The sequence below is a fragment of the Lycium ferocissimum genome, chromosome 11 (genome assembly GCF_029784015.1).
Source record: "Lycium ferocissimum isolate CSIRO_LF1 chromosome 11, AGI_CSIRO_Lferr_CH_V1, whole genome shotgun sequence".
Taxonomy (NCBI): domain Eukaryota; kingdom Viridiplantae; phylum Streptophyta; class Magnoliopsida; order Solanales; family Solanaceae; genus Lycium; species Lycium ferocissimum.
In genome coordinates this window covers 60,228,549-60,242,206 of record NC_081352.1, presented here as the reverse complement: position 1 = coordinate 60,242,206, position 13,658 = coordinate 60,228,549, and the positions used below count along the sequence as shown (strand labels likewise).

At 37.0% G+C, this 13,658-nt stretch overlaps 2 protein-coding genes across 3 annotated transcripts; one reads left to right on the top strand and one right to left on the bottom strand.

Moving 5' to 3' along the window:
* Window positions 1-1,519: 1,519 nt before the first annotated feature.
* On the top strand, window positions 1,520-7,430 carry LOC132037773 (probable protein arginine N-methyltransferase 1). Of its 2 annotated transcripts, XM_059428378.1 has the most exons (9): window positions 1,520-1,844; window positions 3,611-3,621; window positions 3,735-3,890; window positions 4,149-4,212; window positions 4,307-4,449; window positions 5,902-5,989; window positions 6,146-6,261; window positions 6,374-6,524; window positions 6,920-7,430. In XM_059428378.1, the coding sequence occupies exons 1-9, from the start codon at window positions 1,535-1,537 to the stop codon at window positions 7,123-7,125; spliced, it is 1,245 nt and encodes a 414-aa protein (XP_059284361.1). In that variant the 5' UTR covers window positions 1,520-1,534; the 3' UTR covers window positions 7,126-7,430. The 2 variants fall into 2 exon arrangements, with proteins under 2 accessions (XP_059284361.1, XP_059284362.1); XM_059428379.1 differs by lacking the exon at window positions 3,611-3,621 and having other exon boundaries at window positions 1,604-1,844.
* Window positions 7,431-8,064: 634 nt separating this feature from the next.
* On the bottom strand, window positions 8,065-12,592 carry LOC132037772 (uncharacterized). The gene is made up of 7 exons (XM_059428377.1): window positions 12,337-12,592; window positions 11,425-11,535; window positions 10,577-10,645; window positions 9,900-10,031; window positions 8,837-8,914; window positions 8,626-8,745; window positions 8,065-8,546 (listed from the first exon to the last, which is right to left on the bottom strand). Exons 1-7 carry the CDS (start codon window positions 12,544-12,546, stop codon window positions 8,358-8,360), a joined length of 909 nt encoding a protein of 302 aa, XP_059284360.1. The 5' UTR covers window positions 12,547-12,592; the 3' UTR covers window positions 8,065-8,357.
* Window positions 12,593-13,658: the final 1,066 nt, after the last annotated feature.

Below are 13,658 nucleotides of genomic sequence, written 5' to 3'. Positions count from 1 at the left end.
CGTTTTGAAATAGATAGAAAAAACCAAATAATATCCTTGTAATATGAACTACGCAATGACCTGATCTCCCAATGGTGGGATACGTAGGCAGTTCATTTGGGACCCGATCGCATTATTGTAAAAAACCAAAAATCAACTACTTTTTTTCCGAACTATGTTCGACCTGAGTCCTGTTGCGACGGGATACCTCGGCGCTCTTTGAGCTCGGTCGTACCAAACAAAAAACCCAAGAAACCCTTAGGAAGCCACAGAGATGAGATTTCGAGAAGAGCTTAGAAATGGCACAAGAGCTTACATACCCTGCGCCCAGGGCGGAATTTTGAGAGGATCTCAAAATCGGCTTCCACAATCCGGCCAAGAGTTAAGCGGGTCCCAGAGCCTCGGCCAGGGCGAGAAATGAAGATCTCAAAATTTCTTCCCTCAACAGTTCAGCCTAAGAGCTAACCGACTCAAAACCCTAAACTGGGATAGAAATTTTCAGAGGGTCTCAAAATTTCTTACATCAAGATTCAAACGCGAGAGTTCACAAGACGAGCATTTGAGTGAGCCCCGGTGAGACCGAGACATTTTTGAGAGGGTCTCAAAATTCCACACAAGTGGGCTTGACGAATTTCAACCGCCGACGTAGCAAAAATAAGCAAGAGTCCTCTATTCAAAGTGACATGTCATGACAATCAACTTAAACAATTTTTAAATTTACATCTTTTATAAACAAAGGTTTGAAACAATTTATGATCAACGATTTATGAGCATATTTTATTTCAAGATAAACTTAACTTTTAAATTACCGAACCCAAGAGGATCGGGCCTAAGAAACGGATAAGGCGAACAGTTAAGTGTAATTATCAGCCCAATAAGCAGCCCTACTCCCTCTGTCCCAACCTATATGATACTCTTTCCTTTTTAATCAGTGCCAAAAAAGAATGACAGCTGACACCTTCTATATTTGGTAATAATTTAACTTTAAAATACCTACACCTGACACCTTCTATATGTGGTAATAATTTAACTTTAAAATACCTATTTTACCTTAATAAAATGATTTATCGCCACACAAATATCCATGACTCATTTTAGCCACAAATTTCAAAAGTCTTCCTTTCTTTCTTAAACTCCGTGACAAATCAAACACCTTTATAAAAATTGGGACAAATGGAGCAGTAGCGGTACAAAAAACTTTGACAGGACGGAAGAGTTGATGAAAAGAAAAAGTAGGGACTTAATATCTCAATCCAAAAAAAAAAAAAAAAAAGACTGGCTTTCAAATGCTTCCTCGGTTTCAATTTATGTAAGCCTATTTTTTTATTAGTTTGTGGCAAAAAGAATGATCCTTTCTATATTTAAAAATAATTTATCTTTATGCAGTGATTTATAACTCTACAAAATATATATAATTCGTTTAACACCACAAGTTTAAAAGTTTCTCTTGTTTTTTAAACTCCTTGTCCAGTCCAATAGATTTACATAAATCCAAACGAGGGATTACGATTTAAGACAATGCGGTGCCGTATAGGCAGTTAGCCACTCTCTGATTATGTGTGTGAACAGCCGAGGCAGTAAGCCAAGTTGCTGCCTTGTTGTAAAGTGTTTTACTATAAAACCTCAACTAAAGCCCACACAGCTGAGCACACCTTGCTTAAACCCTAAACAGAAGCCACGCCTTGGTTCTAAAACCCTAAACTTTGAAGAGAAAATGGCAAGGAAATCATCAAAGATGAAATTTGAGTACGAGGAAGATGAAAGCTCCAACGTTGAGGTGGAAGAAGACACTGCCATGTGTGACTCTATGGTGGACAGCGACAAGACTAGTGCTGATTATTACTTCGACTCATATTCTCACTTTGGTAATTTATTTCTTATGGCACTTTTCTCTTCTGTGATGTCTTGCCATTGCTTTATTTTAATGTGACGGGAAATATTCTCTATGTATCTGTGCGTTTGCTGAGTTATTCGGGTTGCTAATATGGCCTTAGTAAAAAGTAGTACTCCCTTTGTTTCAATTTGTTTATCTGGTTTTGACTTGACACGGAGTTAAAGAAAATAAATAAGATTTTTTTGAATCTTATTGTCTTAAACTAAAGATATGAATAATGTACCAAAATGCCCTTTAATCTCGTGTTCTTAAACATGCCGTGTGGAAAGTTGTATTTAAAGAAGGAAAGAAGCATTCTTTTTGAATCAGACTGAAAATGGAAGTAAGACAAACAAATTGAAACGGAGGGAGTAGTACTTAACGTATCTGTGTACACATTATGGCATTCCTTTTTTTTTATTTTTTTTATTTTTATCATTCTTGCGGAATGTGCCAGGATGTAGCTTGATTGGGTAATTTCTCTTTGGAAGAGTCAATTTAGTACTTAACTTGAAGACTGTATAAACCTCCTGAGCACCTGACCTTTCTCTATTGTGCAGTAAAAGTATAGAGCTGTGCTTAGACAAGCAAAATCCTCCCTCTGTCTCCTTGAAGAGCACAGAAATATATACTAGTAATAGAATTTTTAGAAGTAGTAATAACTGGTTAGAAGCAGCGGCGCATATTGAATTCCTTGGCCTCCCTTCCAATCTTGATGAGGGTACCACTAACAACTGGACCTCTGAACCTAGGTTCAATGCCTTGCTTGGTAGGTCCTCTTGTTGCTATGATAGCAAAGTACTGATTTTTGGAAGGACTCGTGCTCTTTGGCTGGCTGATCTCCAAACTGCTCCGTTGCTGGCAGTGTCACATGTACCTCTGTCCAAGTATAAACTGTGTTGATTAGTCCCACCCAAGGGCGTGCCCAGTAAAATGAGAGGAGAACCATGATGTCTAAAGTTCTAATCCCAACAAAGGCAAAAAAATTAGGTGTTTTCTTTCCATCTGCCTAGATCTTGGTGGGTAGAGTTCCTTGTACCTATGCTGGTGGGAGGTTAGCAGATATAGTGGAACAATAGAGGTGTGCACAAGCTGGCTCGGACATCCCAAGCCCAATGTGATGAAAAAATTGTGTATACAGGTCCATGATGGACTGATTGGTGTCCGCATCAACACGTCACTTGAGAATACTGACCATGCTTGGTATTATGTAATGGTTTCCACCAGCATTGAAGAATACATGATGCATATATCTAGGCTGCCTTCCCTTAGCCAGTCAATCTATGAGGCTAACCATGCTGTGATTCAAGCCAGTCGATTTTGAAATATCAAACCTGATGCCTTTTGATAAACAGGATTATCAAGGTGTACTGTCCTCATTCAATGAAAGCTTCAATTATGCCACCTCTCTTGAAGAAATGACAATGATGCAACAATGGACATTTTGTGTTTCTTTTCGTATTTGTCGCTTGGTTCTATTTTCTATTGTCTTGTGAATTTCAATGTAGAACTTTATTTTGGATGAAAAGTAAAATAATAGAAGAAGCTTATGGGAAGACTCTAGTTGGTTCTAGATAAGCTGTATTTTCTTATAATTGGTTGCTTCCCCAAATGTTGTTCTTATTAGATATCCTTTTACATGTTGAGCTTAGCCATAATCATACTTGTAGCAACTTATTGACCTTTGAATTTTTTAACCGTCGATGTCTTTTAGTTGGTAAGCTAACTTCCTCCTTCCTTATATTGATGCTTTTGCAGGTATTCATGAAGTAAGTACTCATATTTCATCATAAAGTGTGGTGGTCTGCTGTTGACGCTGCTTCAGGTTTTGCTTAAATAATCTCCATTCATGGTTCTAATAGTAAATCTTACTCTATAACAGGAGATGTTAAAGGATGTGGTGAGAACTAAGACTTACCAAGATGTTATTTACAAAAACTCCTTCTTAATCAAGGATAAAGTGGTCCTTGATGTGGGTGCCGGGACGGGAATCCTGTCACTCTTTTGTGCAAAAGTTGGCGCCAAACATGTTTACGCGGTATGGCGTCCATCTCTTGTTCTTGGGCCATAGTATCACTTGTATATTATGTATACTCTTGTTTTTTCTTGATAGTAACATGGTGGCTGTCTTGGTCACCACACACTACATATCAAATGCTATCTACTATGCTCTTCATTATTGAGATGTGCAGCATTACTTCATATGTTGATGTTGAATAAAGTTTTAAGCTTGAAGAAGCTAATGCCAAACTATCTAATGCAATAGGACCCATCTTTGTCATTTTGAAATTTTCAGATTGAGTGCTCCAGCATGGCTGATATGGCCCAAGAAATTGTAAAAAGCAATGGGTTCTCAGACGGTGAGCTGATTTTATCACTAAGTCATGAACCTTGTGACCCATTTTCTGGTGTGCTTTCGTATTATCTAGCTACTGAGTTTGTTTGCTTTCTCAGTTATAACTGTTATCAAGGGAAAGGTCGAAGAGATTGACCTTCCGGTTCCAAACGTGGATATAATTATTTCTGAGTGGATGGGATACTTTCTACTCTATGAGAACATGTTAAATACGGTCTTGTATGCTCGTGACAAATGGCTGGTAAGCTGCTTTTAGTTGTGACGTTCAAAAAGTTGCTTTTACTTGTGATTGGTTTAGTCCTGTTGCCTTTGCTTAATGCAACATTGAGTTCTTGAAATTTAGGTTTTCTTCTGATATGATCTTATTACTATTATATGTAAATATTTTGTGCATACACATATTTATAATTTGAACCATAATAGAATTTCCCCATGGAGTTTGTAACTAATCATCCTTTCTCTGCTTATAACAGTAAATGCCATTAGCTAATTACTATTAGAGGTATTAACAGGATGCCTATCCTCAAATCATCCCCTTGGCTTCTGGTTGGCATCACTTGCATAAGTAGCTCTTTCTTGAGATATTATGTCCATGTAAAATACTAAAAGAAATTACTTCTTTTCAATAGAATATTTAATTCAAAGATAAATCTCGAATCACAGATTTGCATGGTGGATACTTTGTGTTCTTTTTTCTTGTTTATGCAATAAGAAAATATAAAGCTTTTGACATACTGTGTGGGGAACCTGGACAGATGCAGTCCGGGATTGCCTTTTTAAGGGAGAATGGAAATGATGGAAAAGTAAAAGGTATGAGCAGGAAGAAGTGTTAGTAGCAATGAAATATAAGTGGGGAATAAATGAAGAGGGCCCTTGTCCTTTTCCAAGCCATGACACTGTGACATGCGCAACCTCTTCTATATTAATTAGACCAAGCTTATTGATTGAGCTTGGCGATGGGTTCAAAGAAAAAGGCGTGGGTTGCATTCTACTATTGAATGCTAATCTAGACTTTGCCCAACATGGCATCCCCACCAGTCAAACATATTTCAGCTATCATCACTCTTCCTGCATTGATCAAATCTTCACGCTGATCCTTCTCCCTTCCACCCAACACCAAGTTGAACCCCCACAGCCACCAAAATTGGATTTTTTTTAAGGCACACACTTTATTCAAGAAAAAATGTCTGTCTTCTTGGTTGTGCTGAGTTCAAGGTGTTTGCATGCAGAAAAGATTATTAGAGTTTTTTGTATGGTAATTCATTTCCTTCATTGAGGGTTGAGAATTGAAAAGAAAGATGAATTGTAAGTGGACTATTTGTTTTACCCACGTAATGAGTGAAAAACTGGGAATTTGTCTTCTTAAGATTATGAAACTTGGTACCTGTAATTCAAAATTGGAAAATTTGGTTTTGCTTACGACTATGAGAATTATGGCTGGGTTGTATTATGTTAAAGACCTGGGGTCACTGAAAATTAGTGACTGGATAATGTGCTTTATCCTCTTTGAATGAACTATTTCTCATTATTGCTTTAAGTAGAGTTCCCCAGGTTAGCTGATTTAACTTGCAAACCAATTTTCTGGCATTTTCCTATTTGCTTCAGTTTTCTTGGGGTTTTGACCTTTTTGTTGGCGAGTTCTACTAAAAAAGGGCCTCTTTTTAATTATATATCCTTTCTTCCGCCTGTACAGGTAAAAGATGGTCTTGTGCTGCCAGATAAAGCTTCTTTGCATTTAACAGCAATTGAAGATGCTGACTACAAGGATGAGAAAATCGAATGTGAGATTGATCGCTTTCACATCTTCTACTTGATGGATATTGAATTTTGTATTTTAGTGCGCACTTTCCATGGGGCCTTTTTAGTTTACACCCGTCCTCTTCATTAATGGGCTAAATTGTCGCCCTGATTCCAATCTCTTTTACATGCTATTGCAGTCTGGAATAGTGTGTATGGTTTTGATATGAGCTGCATCCGGAAGCAAGCTATAATGGAACCACTTGTTGATAATGTAGATCAGAAGCAGATTGTTACAAATTGCCAATTACTCAAGGTAACTAGATCAAATATACTTGTCTCCAAAATTGCTATATTGAATAGCCCGAAAATGTGCTGTGATGTTTTGTCTTTCTTACTGTACTCACAACAGGGTCCTTATTTTATAGACAATGGACATCTCTAAGATGGCTACTGGTGATGCTTCCTTCACAGTTCCGTTTAAGCTAGTCGCAGAACGTGACGATTACATCCATGCCCTTGTAGCTTACTTTGATGTCTCTTTCACGAAGTGTCACAAATTGACGGGCTTCTCCACAGGTTCATAATTTTTGTGCTTTCTTGTGTCTTGTAGTTGAACTTTTGTGCAATTTTTTTATTTGTTTGTGTTGGGTGGGGAGGAGGGCAGGAGGAGAGGGGAATAGGATAGAGGTGACACCAATGGACCACCTGTGCAGCTCCTTGACTTGCTGCTGTATATTTTTTTGGTGATGGGCGTTTTGGCTTTACGTAGTACGTTCTAATTATTTCATCCGCAGATACATTTTTCTAATTTTGTATGAACATTATGGACATGTATATCTCATGAGATGGGGATTGGAAACTTATTATCTCACTTAGAGTCCATTCAACTTTCCACTGTCCAAATAAAATAAAAAGGAGAGGGGAAAGGAGAAATATAGTATAGCTAATTCTGACCATGAGAGTATATGCAGGACCAAGGTCTCGTGGCACACACTGGAAGCAAACGGTTCTCTACCTGGAAGAGGTGCTTACTTTATGCCAGGGGGAAGCTGTAGTTGGGAGCATGACTGTGGCGTCTAACAAGAAGAATCCTCGAGATCTTGATATAGTGCTCAAGTACTCAGTAAATGGCCGGCGTTGTTCTGTTTCAAGAACTCAGTCTTATCGGATGCGATGATGCTGTGTTGGAGAGCATACGTTTTCTGCTTGTCCCTCTTTGTTCTAAAGCAGAACGGTTGTTGCACCGGATATCTATATGCAGAACTGATCATTTTCAACCCGGTTCATTTTTCCCAAAGGCAAATACGAGTTTCTGCCTATCGTTTCTGCTGACTCTTTCTCGTACCCAGTTGTGGGTTATTGTCCTTTCTATTTGTGGTTTGCTACACAACTTAGTTTTTTTGGCTGCATTTGTATCTGAGTTCTATAAGGACAATTTATTTAAAGGGTGCTTATGAAACGAAGATATTCTTATTGGTTGTACTACTAAGTACTATAACTTGGTCCAAGGTTTCAGTCAGCAGTGTAGGACGGACAGCTACCTTGCAAGTGCGGCTTTTCCTTGATAAAGGATCATTGGCACTCCCCCCTTCCTTTTTAGGAGTCCATTTTGCACCCCCCCCTTAAAAAGCATTAATTAAGTGTTTATTTTACTAATTATCCTTATTCATGATTCTTCGAATCTAAAGTTGACTACAGAGTAAAAATTGGAAAACAAATAACTAGTTCTCTTGATATGCTAAAGTTTTAAGTAAAAGGAAAAAACTTGGTTCAAGTGTACTTGACATGGAAGAATATCATACACAACACGACCTTTGGCTCCAAAACAAACAACACAGTTAGACAACTAGAATGAATGCCCCCTCCCTCGCCCCCCACCCTCTTCCTCTATTGTGGACAACCTTAGCTCCCTCTGTAAGATTTGTCTCCTACGGCTAGAATGCCTAACAATGGATATCCGATTGGCAGCAAGTCTATGAAATTGGATCTAATTGAAAATGTTGGCAACAACAATTGCACCACAATTTCATTTAAGTTGAGGTCCGTTATATAAATCTACATGTCCATGTTGCTCCATTTAAATGCATGTTTGTCCAATATTATAATGTAACATTAATAATAAAAATTAAAAATAGTATAAGTTATCTATAATTTTTTTTGACATATAAATGTATAACAAAATTAAAAGACTTACAAAATATTAGACCTAAAGTAGAAGTACATGACATCATCTAATCTCTGAAGATGTTGGCAGAGAAACAAAAATCTCGTGGGCAAGGCCATAAGATGAGAATTACAGATATCCAGTCTCTCTTTGGTGGCATAGCTTTGTGTTACTCTTACGATTCAACATCAGAGTACATTTTAAGGGGTGAAAAGAAAGAGGAGGAAACAAAGAATTGCTGCTCATTATAGCTCTCCTTTACCGGTTTTAGAACTCTTCTTCCATTGTGCTTTCTTCGCTCCCCACCACTTTCTCATCCTGTAGGATACTCTGTTAGCGTGGTTCTTCAGAGTCTCACTTGTATCCTGAATTCCTTTTGTGATCCGTTGCTTCCAATCATTCTTCTTACTTTCTTTTTCTTTCATAACCTTTCCCTGCACAAAAATGCCATATTAATTGAGCACTTTTGACTGATTTAAAATCAGTCTAGCAAAAGAGACTACTCGTTTGTACCAGCTTTGAGGGGAAGTCCCCTTCATCATCATCGTCGTCATCAACATCTTCATCACCGAACTTTTGGTTCATCAAATCTTCCCTGGAATACATTTGCATACCGGGGGCTCCAGGCATACCCTGAAGCAAAATGTTGTCAATTTCAGATTTTCTATGACAGGCATATTATGGAAGGAAATCATGCAGTTGACACCTATGTAAAGAAAATTACCTGCATGGATCGCATTAGCTTTTCCATTTCAGCCTCTTTTGAGGACTTGGCAACAAAAGGTTCTCCTGGGACTCTATTCTGAAGCAAAAGAAGAGAGAATCACCAACTGTGTGAAAGCTAATCTTATTGCTTATTTAACTGTTTAAATCAACATGTAGCATCTAGATAGTCAAGAATTTATCACAGAACATGCTACATAATGCTTAAAATAAATAGCCTCCAGCCAAATAATTATGAAATGCTCAGATGTATTCTTGATGGGAAGAAAGAATCACCAAACTGTTAATGTGAAACCTAATCTTATTGCTTATTTAGCTGCTAAATCAACATGTAGCACCTAGATAGTCAAGAATTTATCACAGTAATTGCTATACAATGCTTAAAATAAATAGCCTCCAGCCAAATAATTATGCTCAGACGTATTCTTGATGGGGAAAATCTGTCATTAAAGGTTTTCCAAGTGAAAGGACCTATATTACTATATTAACATAACTTTGCATAATGATGTATGCCTCTAGCCCAGCACTTCCAAAAGGTTTTCGTCCATAAATTAGCACCTTTTCATATCGTCCTCACTATGACCATGCTTATTTTCTATGATTTAGCTACTTAATTTTCAATCAATTTACTCTTTAGATGTAGTCTCTCAGTATTGCTAGCAACCAATTTCATTTTCTTTCCCAAAAAGGAAGGAAACTATTACATGTATATAGTTTTTCATCACATCACTCGCACATATTTCTGTGTATCCAATAACCAAATATTTTAAAACAGCATGTGCTCAAGCACAGCTCACTCTTCCTACAGTTGAATTACTGGCATAAACCAACTATATGTCTGATAGAAGATGCAGCTTAGCAGTCAAAGATTACAACAAAAAATGAAAGCATTTTGGATGTGGTCTATCTTTCATGTCTATAGAACAAGGACTATGTGCTATATTTTTCACAAAACCAGATAACCAGTGGGGCCAGAAGGCACGAGGAAGGAGAAGAAACGCACAGAATTTCAGATATTGAATGAAGGTACATTTAAACCTCAATGTCATAAAGCTTGACATTACCTTAGGAACTGGAGGTGGTGCCTTACTACAAGCTTTGGTCAAATCCTTGCAAAGAAAACTTTTCAAAGAATCAAGATCTGGTTTGTTGTTGTATAAATATTCTGCCACATCCGTATCAGAATAGTCCATGACCTGCAAAATATGAAGAAAGATAATTGCTGCAAGAAAATAGTTTGCTTGTCTTAACTCTTACACAAGACAGCAACATATAGAACCTATTTACAAGACAAGTTATACTTTGCACAATGTTGGCACATGAATCAACTTCACAAACCTAACACTACTAGCAGAGGCGAAAGGATAGAAAGGAAGCTCTAAGGTTTGAATCAAAGCACTTCCAGCAGTTAAATAAGCACCACTCTCACTGAAGCAAAAAAGAAACATTTTCAAGAGCGACATGCACCATGCTGTCAATTTTTTAGCTTAGGAAGCCAAAGAGTATGGATATCGTTATAAATGTGATCAAATCATAATTGCACTAGGAGAGGAAATTGGGAAGGAGATGAGCTTTTTATTTGGAAAAAAGTTAAAAACACTTCTGTAGCTGCAGAGTCAAATGTAAGTGTGCACGTGCATCATGTCATTATGAACATACGATCCCTTTAAGCATTCATGAAACAAGTGTTTGTTTGCATCACTGCTAATACCAAATGCACAACATAAGTAGGATAACTTACATCTTGACAAGCACGCTCTAATGTTTTGCATTCCGAATTACATTGTCCTTCAGAGTCTTGTTCAAGCAGCTGAACATTGGTAATGTCAAATAAGAATCCTCTCAGAAATATATAAAATGATGAACCTGATGCCCACCGCCAAAACTTCAATAATTCTTTCAAATTAAAAGCTACACTGTGCAAGTAATAGCATAGGAAATACAGTGTTTGGCGACAGAGTTGTCAATTGCCGACAATGAATGAAACATAGATGTGTTTAACTTTCCAGCAGCCTAATTAGAAAAGCTACACTGAAGGATGGTTTGGTTGCTGGCTAGGAAGTGAATTTTTTATGTACTAAAACCAGCATAACTAGTACTTACCATGTTTGGTAGCTGTAAAGAAATGGATTTTGGGCCTAACTCAACCCCAAAAGCTAGCTCATGAGGGGAGGATTGTCCAAGTACATATAAAGAGACCAATTACCCATCCCACTACCAATGTAGGACTTCAAACAGTAGCATTTTAGTTGCTATCTACAATCTTGCATAACTAAAACATGTACAAGTTATGAGTCAATTTATGTATTATTTTATGCAGGAATCATGACCCCTGATTGTATACCAACAATGGTGGACCTCTATTGTAGCTACTAGGGGCACAAGCACCCATTGTTTTTCACCAAAACACTATATTTTCACATCAGATACTACTAATAACTTACAAAATATTGGCTGAGCACCCAATCTCAAAGTAGCTCTTTGAGATTTAACACAGTAAAGCCCAATTCACCAAAAAGAAGTTATTCGTAAAGAAGATCGACAAAGCCATTATATAAGTAAAAAAAGACAGGCTTGCAGAATTCTTACCTCCAACCTATCTCCTTGTTCAACTATATCAATTTTAAGGATCCAATCAGCTTCCTGCTTCTTTAAATTACATACATTCTCTGAAATCTCTATTATCTGATACTCCGAGATCTGACGTCATCAAACCATATCCATTGCATCAGACAAACAGAAGAATTAAACAAAATAAAAACAAACTCCAACAAAACAATACTCCTTAAAAGAAAATATCAACATATCATCCAATAACCATCAAGAAACTTACATGTCCAATCAGTATTCTGAATTCTAATCAATCCAACCTTCAAGAACACCAAACTATAGGGTTGATTTCTCACATGGTCACTCAATTAATGATTACTATCTCAAAAAATCACCTTTCTTCTTGATTCCAATTTCCTTCAACAAAGAAAGCGACTTTCTAAGATAATAACTATTACTCCCTACGTCCAATTTATGTATCACACTTTCCTTTTCAGTTTGTCCCCAAAAAAATTTCACATTTCTATATTTAGAAACAATTTAACTTTACGATATGATATGATTTACAGACGCTTGTTTTGGATCACAAATCTTAAAAGTCTTTCTTTCTTTCTTAAATCCCGTGCCTAGTCAAATGGTGCCAGATAAATTGGCACGGAGGGAGTAGTTGAGTGACCATATGAGAAATCAACTATCAAAGTATACGTAAATTGAACTTTCAAGAACACCAAACTATAGGGTTGATTTCTCAAATGGTCACTCAACTAATAGTTATTATCTCAGAAAGTATTTCTCACCCCTCTTCTTAATTCTAATTTCCTTCAAACAAAGAAAGTGACTTTCTGAGATAATAACTATTAGTCTAGTGACCATATGAGGAAATCAACTACCGAACTATAGATTATACATAAATTGAGCTCAAGAAAAGGGAACCCCAGATGAGAAAGTTACCTTCTTTGGTGAGATCTCAATTTGTTTGTTCTGAACTTGATTGTATAGCTGATATGCCAGTTTCTCACACACCTGACATTTTATATAGGGAATGTCTTCTTTTCTAGCTACCCCTACTGCTTTCTTTGTACATTCAACAATCGGAAACCATATTGTTAACACCGTTAATGATAACAGCAATAACAATGCAACCTTATCAAATTTCGCCATTGGTTCAGTCAACAAAGATTTCGAAATTCGAATACTTTCACTGAACACTTCTGTTAAGATTTAAGGAGGAGACCTCGTACGATGTCGTTGGTCTTCTTACGTGTCTAGTTGTTTCCTATTGGCTGTTGCTGTCCTACGTGTCAAGGGGCCCCACTATTTCAGCCATTTGGACTGAAACATACACATGTCATGCGTTTCTTATGCTGGCACACAATAAGGAATTACACTGCCGATGCATAGGAAAAATAGCCACTCTCCTAAACGCGAGTTTTTAGCCAAAATAGTCCCTTATTTATCCTCGGGACTAGGTCTATTTTTGTCCATTAAATATAATCCTAAGTATCTTTGCTCTCTTAATTTTGCTAAAGTGGAGAATTTTTGGTCCAACTAACATAGTGTACTTATTAACTAACTAACTAACAACAACAATAACATACCCACTAAATTCCCACAATGTGTGATAGAAGGAGACAAAACCTTACTGAAAATTTTCCGAAAAGACCCCTACCAAGAGTAGTAACAAAACAAAAGGTCGATAAGACAAGATAACAAAACAATATGAAAACGAGAAGCAACAAAAAAGCGAGAGAGTCATGATAAACATAGCTACCATAAATAAATAAGATACTCAAGTACAAGACCCAACAATATAAGCAGAAATTAGATGGCAATAAACGAATGAGCAAACTACAACTACTAGGACGAAAGAAGTAAGCGAGACCACTTCCTAACCTTCTATCCTAATCTGAGTCCTCCACAACCTCCTATCTAAGGTCATGTCCTCGGTAAGCTGAAACTACGCCATGTCCTGTCTTATTAACTGAGTACTTATTAACTAACAGTAACTAAAAAAAAAAAACACGGCAAAACCGATCCACTATTGGAGACACCCAAAAACTGACCTATTCAGTCGGTTTGATCCAAAAAAAGTTAATTTTTTTTTTTTTAATAAAACCGACCGAGCTCGATCGGTCCTTTTTAAACAAAAAAAAAAAAGAGAGAAAATAAAAATGGACCGAGCTCGATCCTCTACATATTCCGCAAAAATATTTTAGCATAACCAACTGGGCTTGGTGGATTTATTTAAAAAATATATTTCAATTTATTGTTCA

Excerpts from the sequence above, each read along its gene's own strand:
- LOC132037773 (XM_059428378.1), top strand. The coding sequence starts at position 1,535 with ATGTGTGTGAACAGCCGAGGCAGTAAGCCAAGTTGCTGCCTTGTTGTA. Across the intron at positions 3,891-4,148 it reads GCGCCAAACATGTTTACGCG|ATTGAGTGCTCCAGCATGGC; the intron begins GTATGGCGTCCA and ends TGAAATTTTCAG. Across the intron at positions 6,525-6,919 it reads ATTGACGGGCTTCTCCACAG|GACCAAGGTCTCGTGGCACA; the intron begins GTTCATAATTTT and ends GAGTATATGCAG.
- LOC132037772 (XM_059428377.1), bottom strand. The coding sequence starts at position 12,546 with ATGGCGAAATTTGATAAGGTTGCATTGTTATTGCTGTTATCATTAACG. Across the intron at positions 11,536-12,336 it reads TTGAGATCTCACCAAAGAAG|ATCTCGGAGTATCAGATAAT; the intron begins GTAACTTTCTCA and ends TGATGACGTCAG. Across the intron at positions 10,032-10,576 it reads TAGAGCGTGCTTGTCAAGAT|GTCATGGACTATTCTGATAC; the intron begins GTAAGTTATCCT and ends CATATTTTGCAG.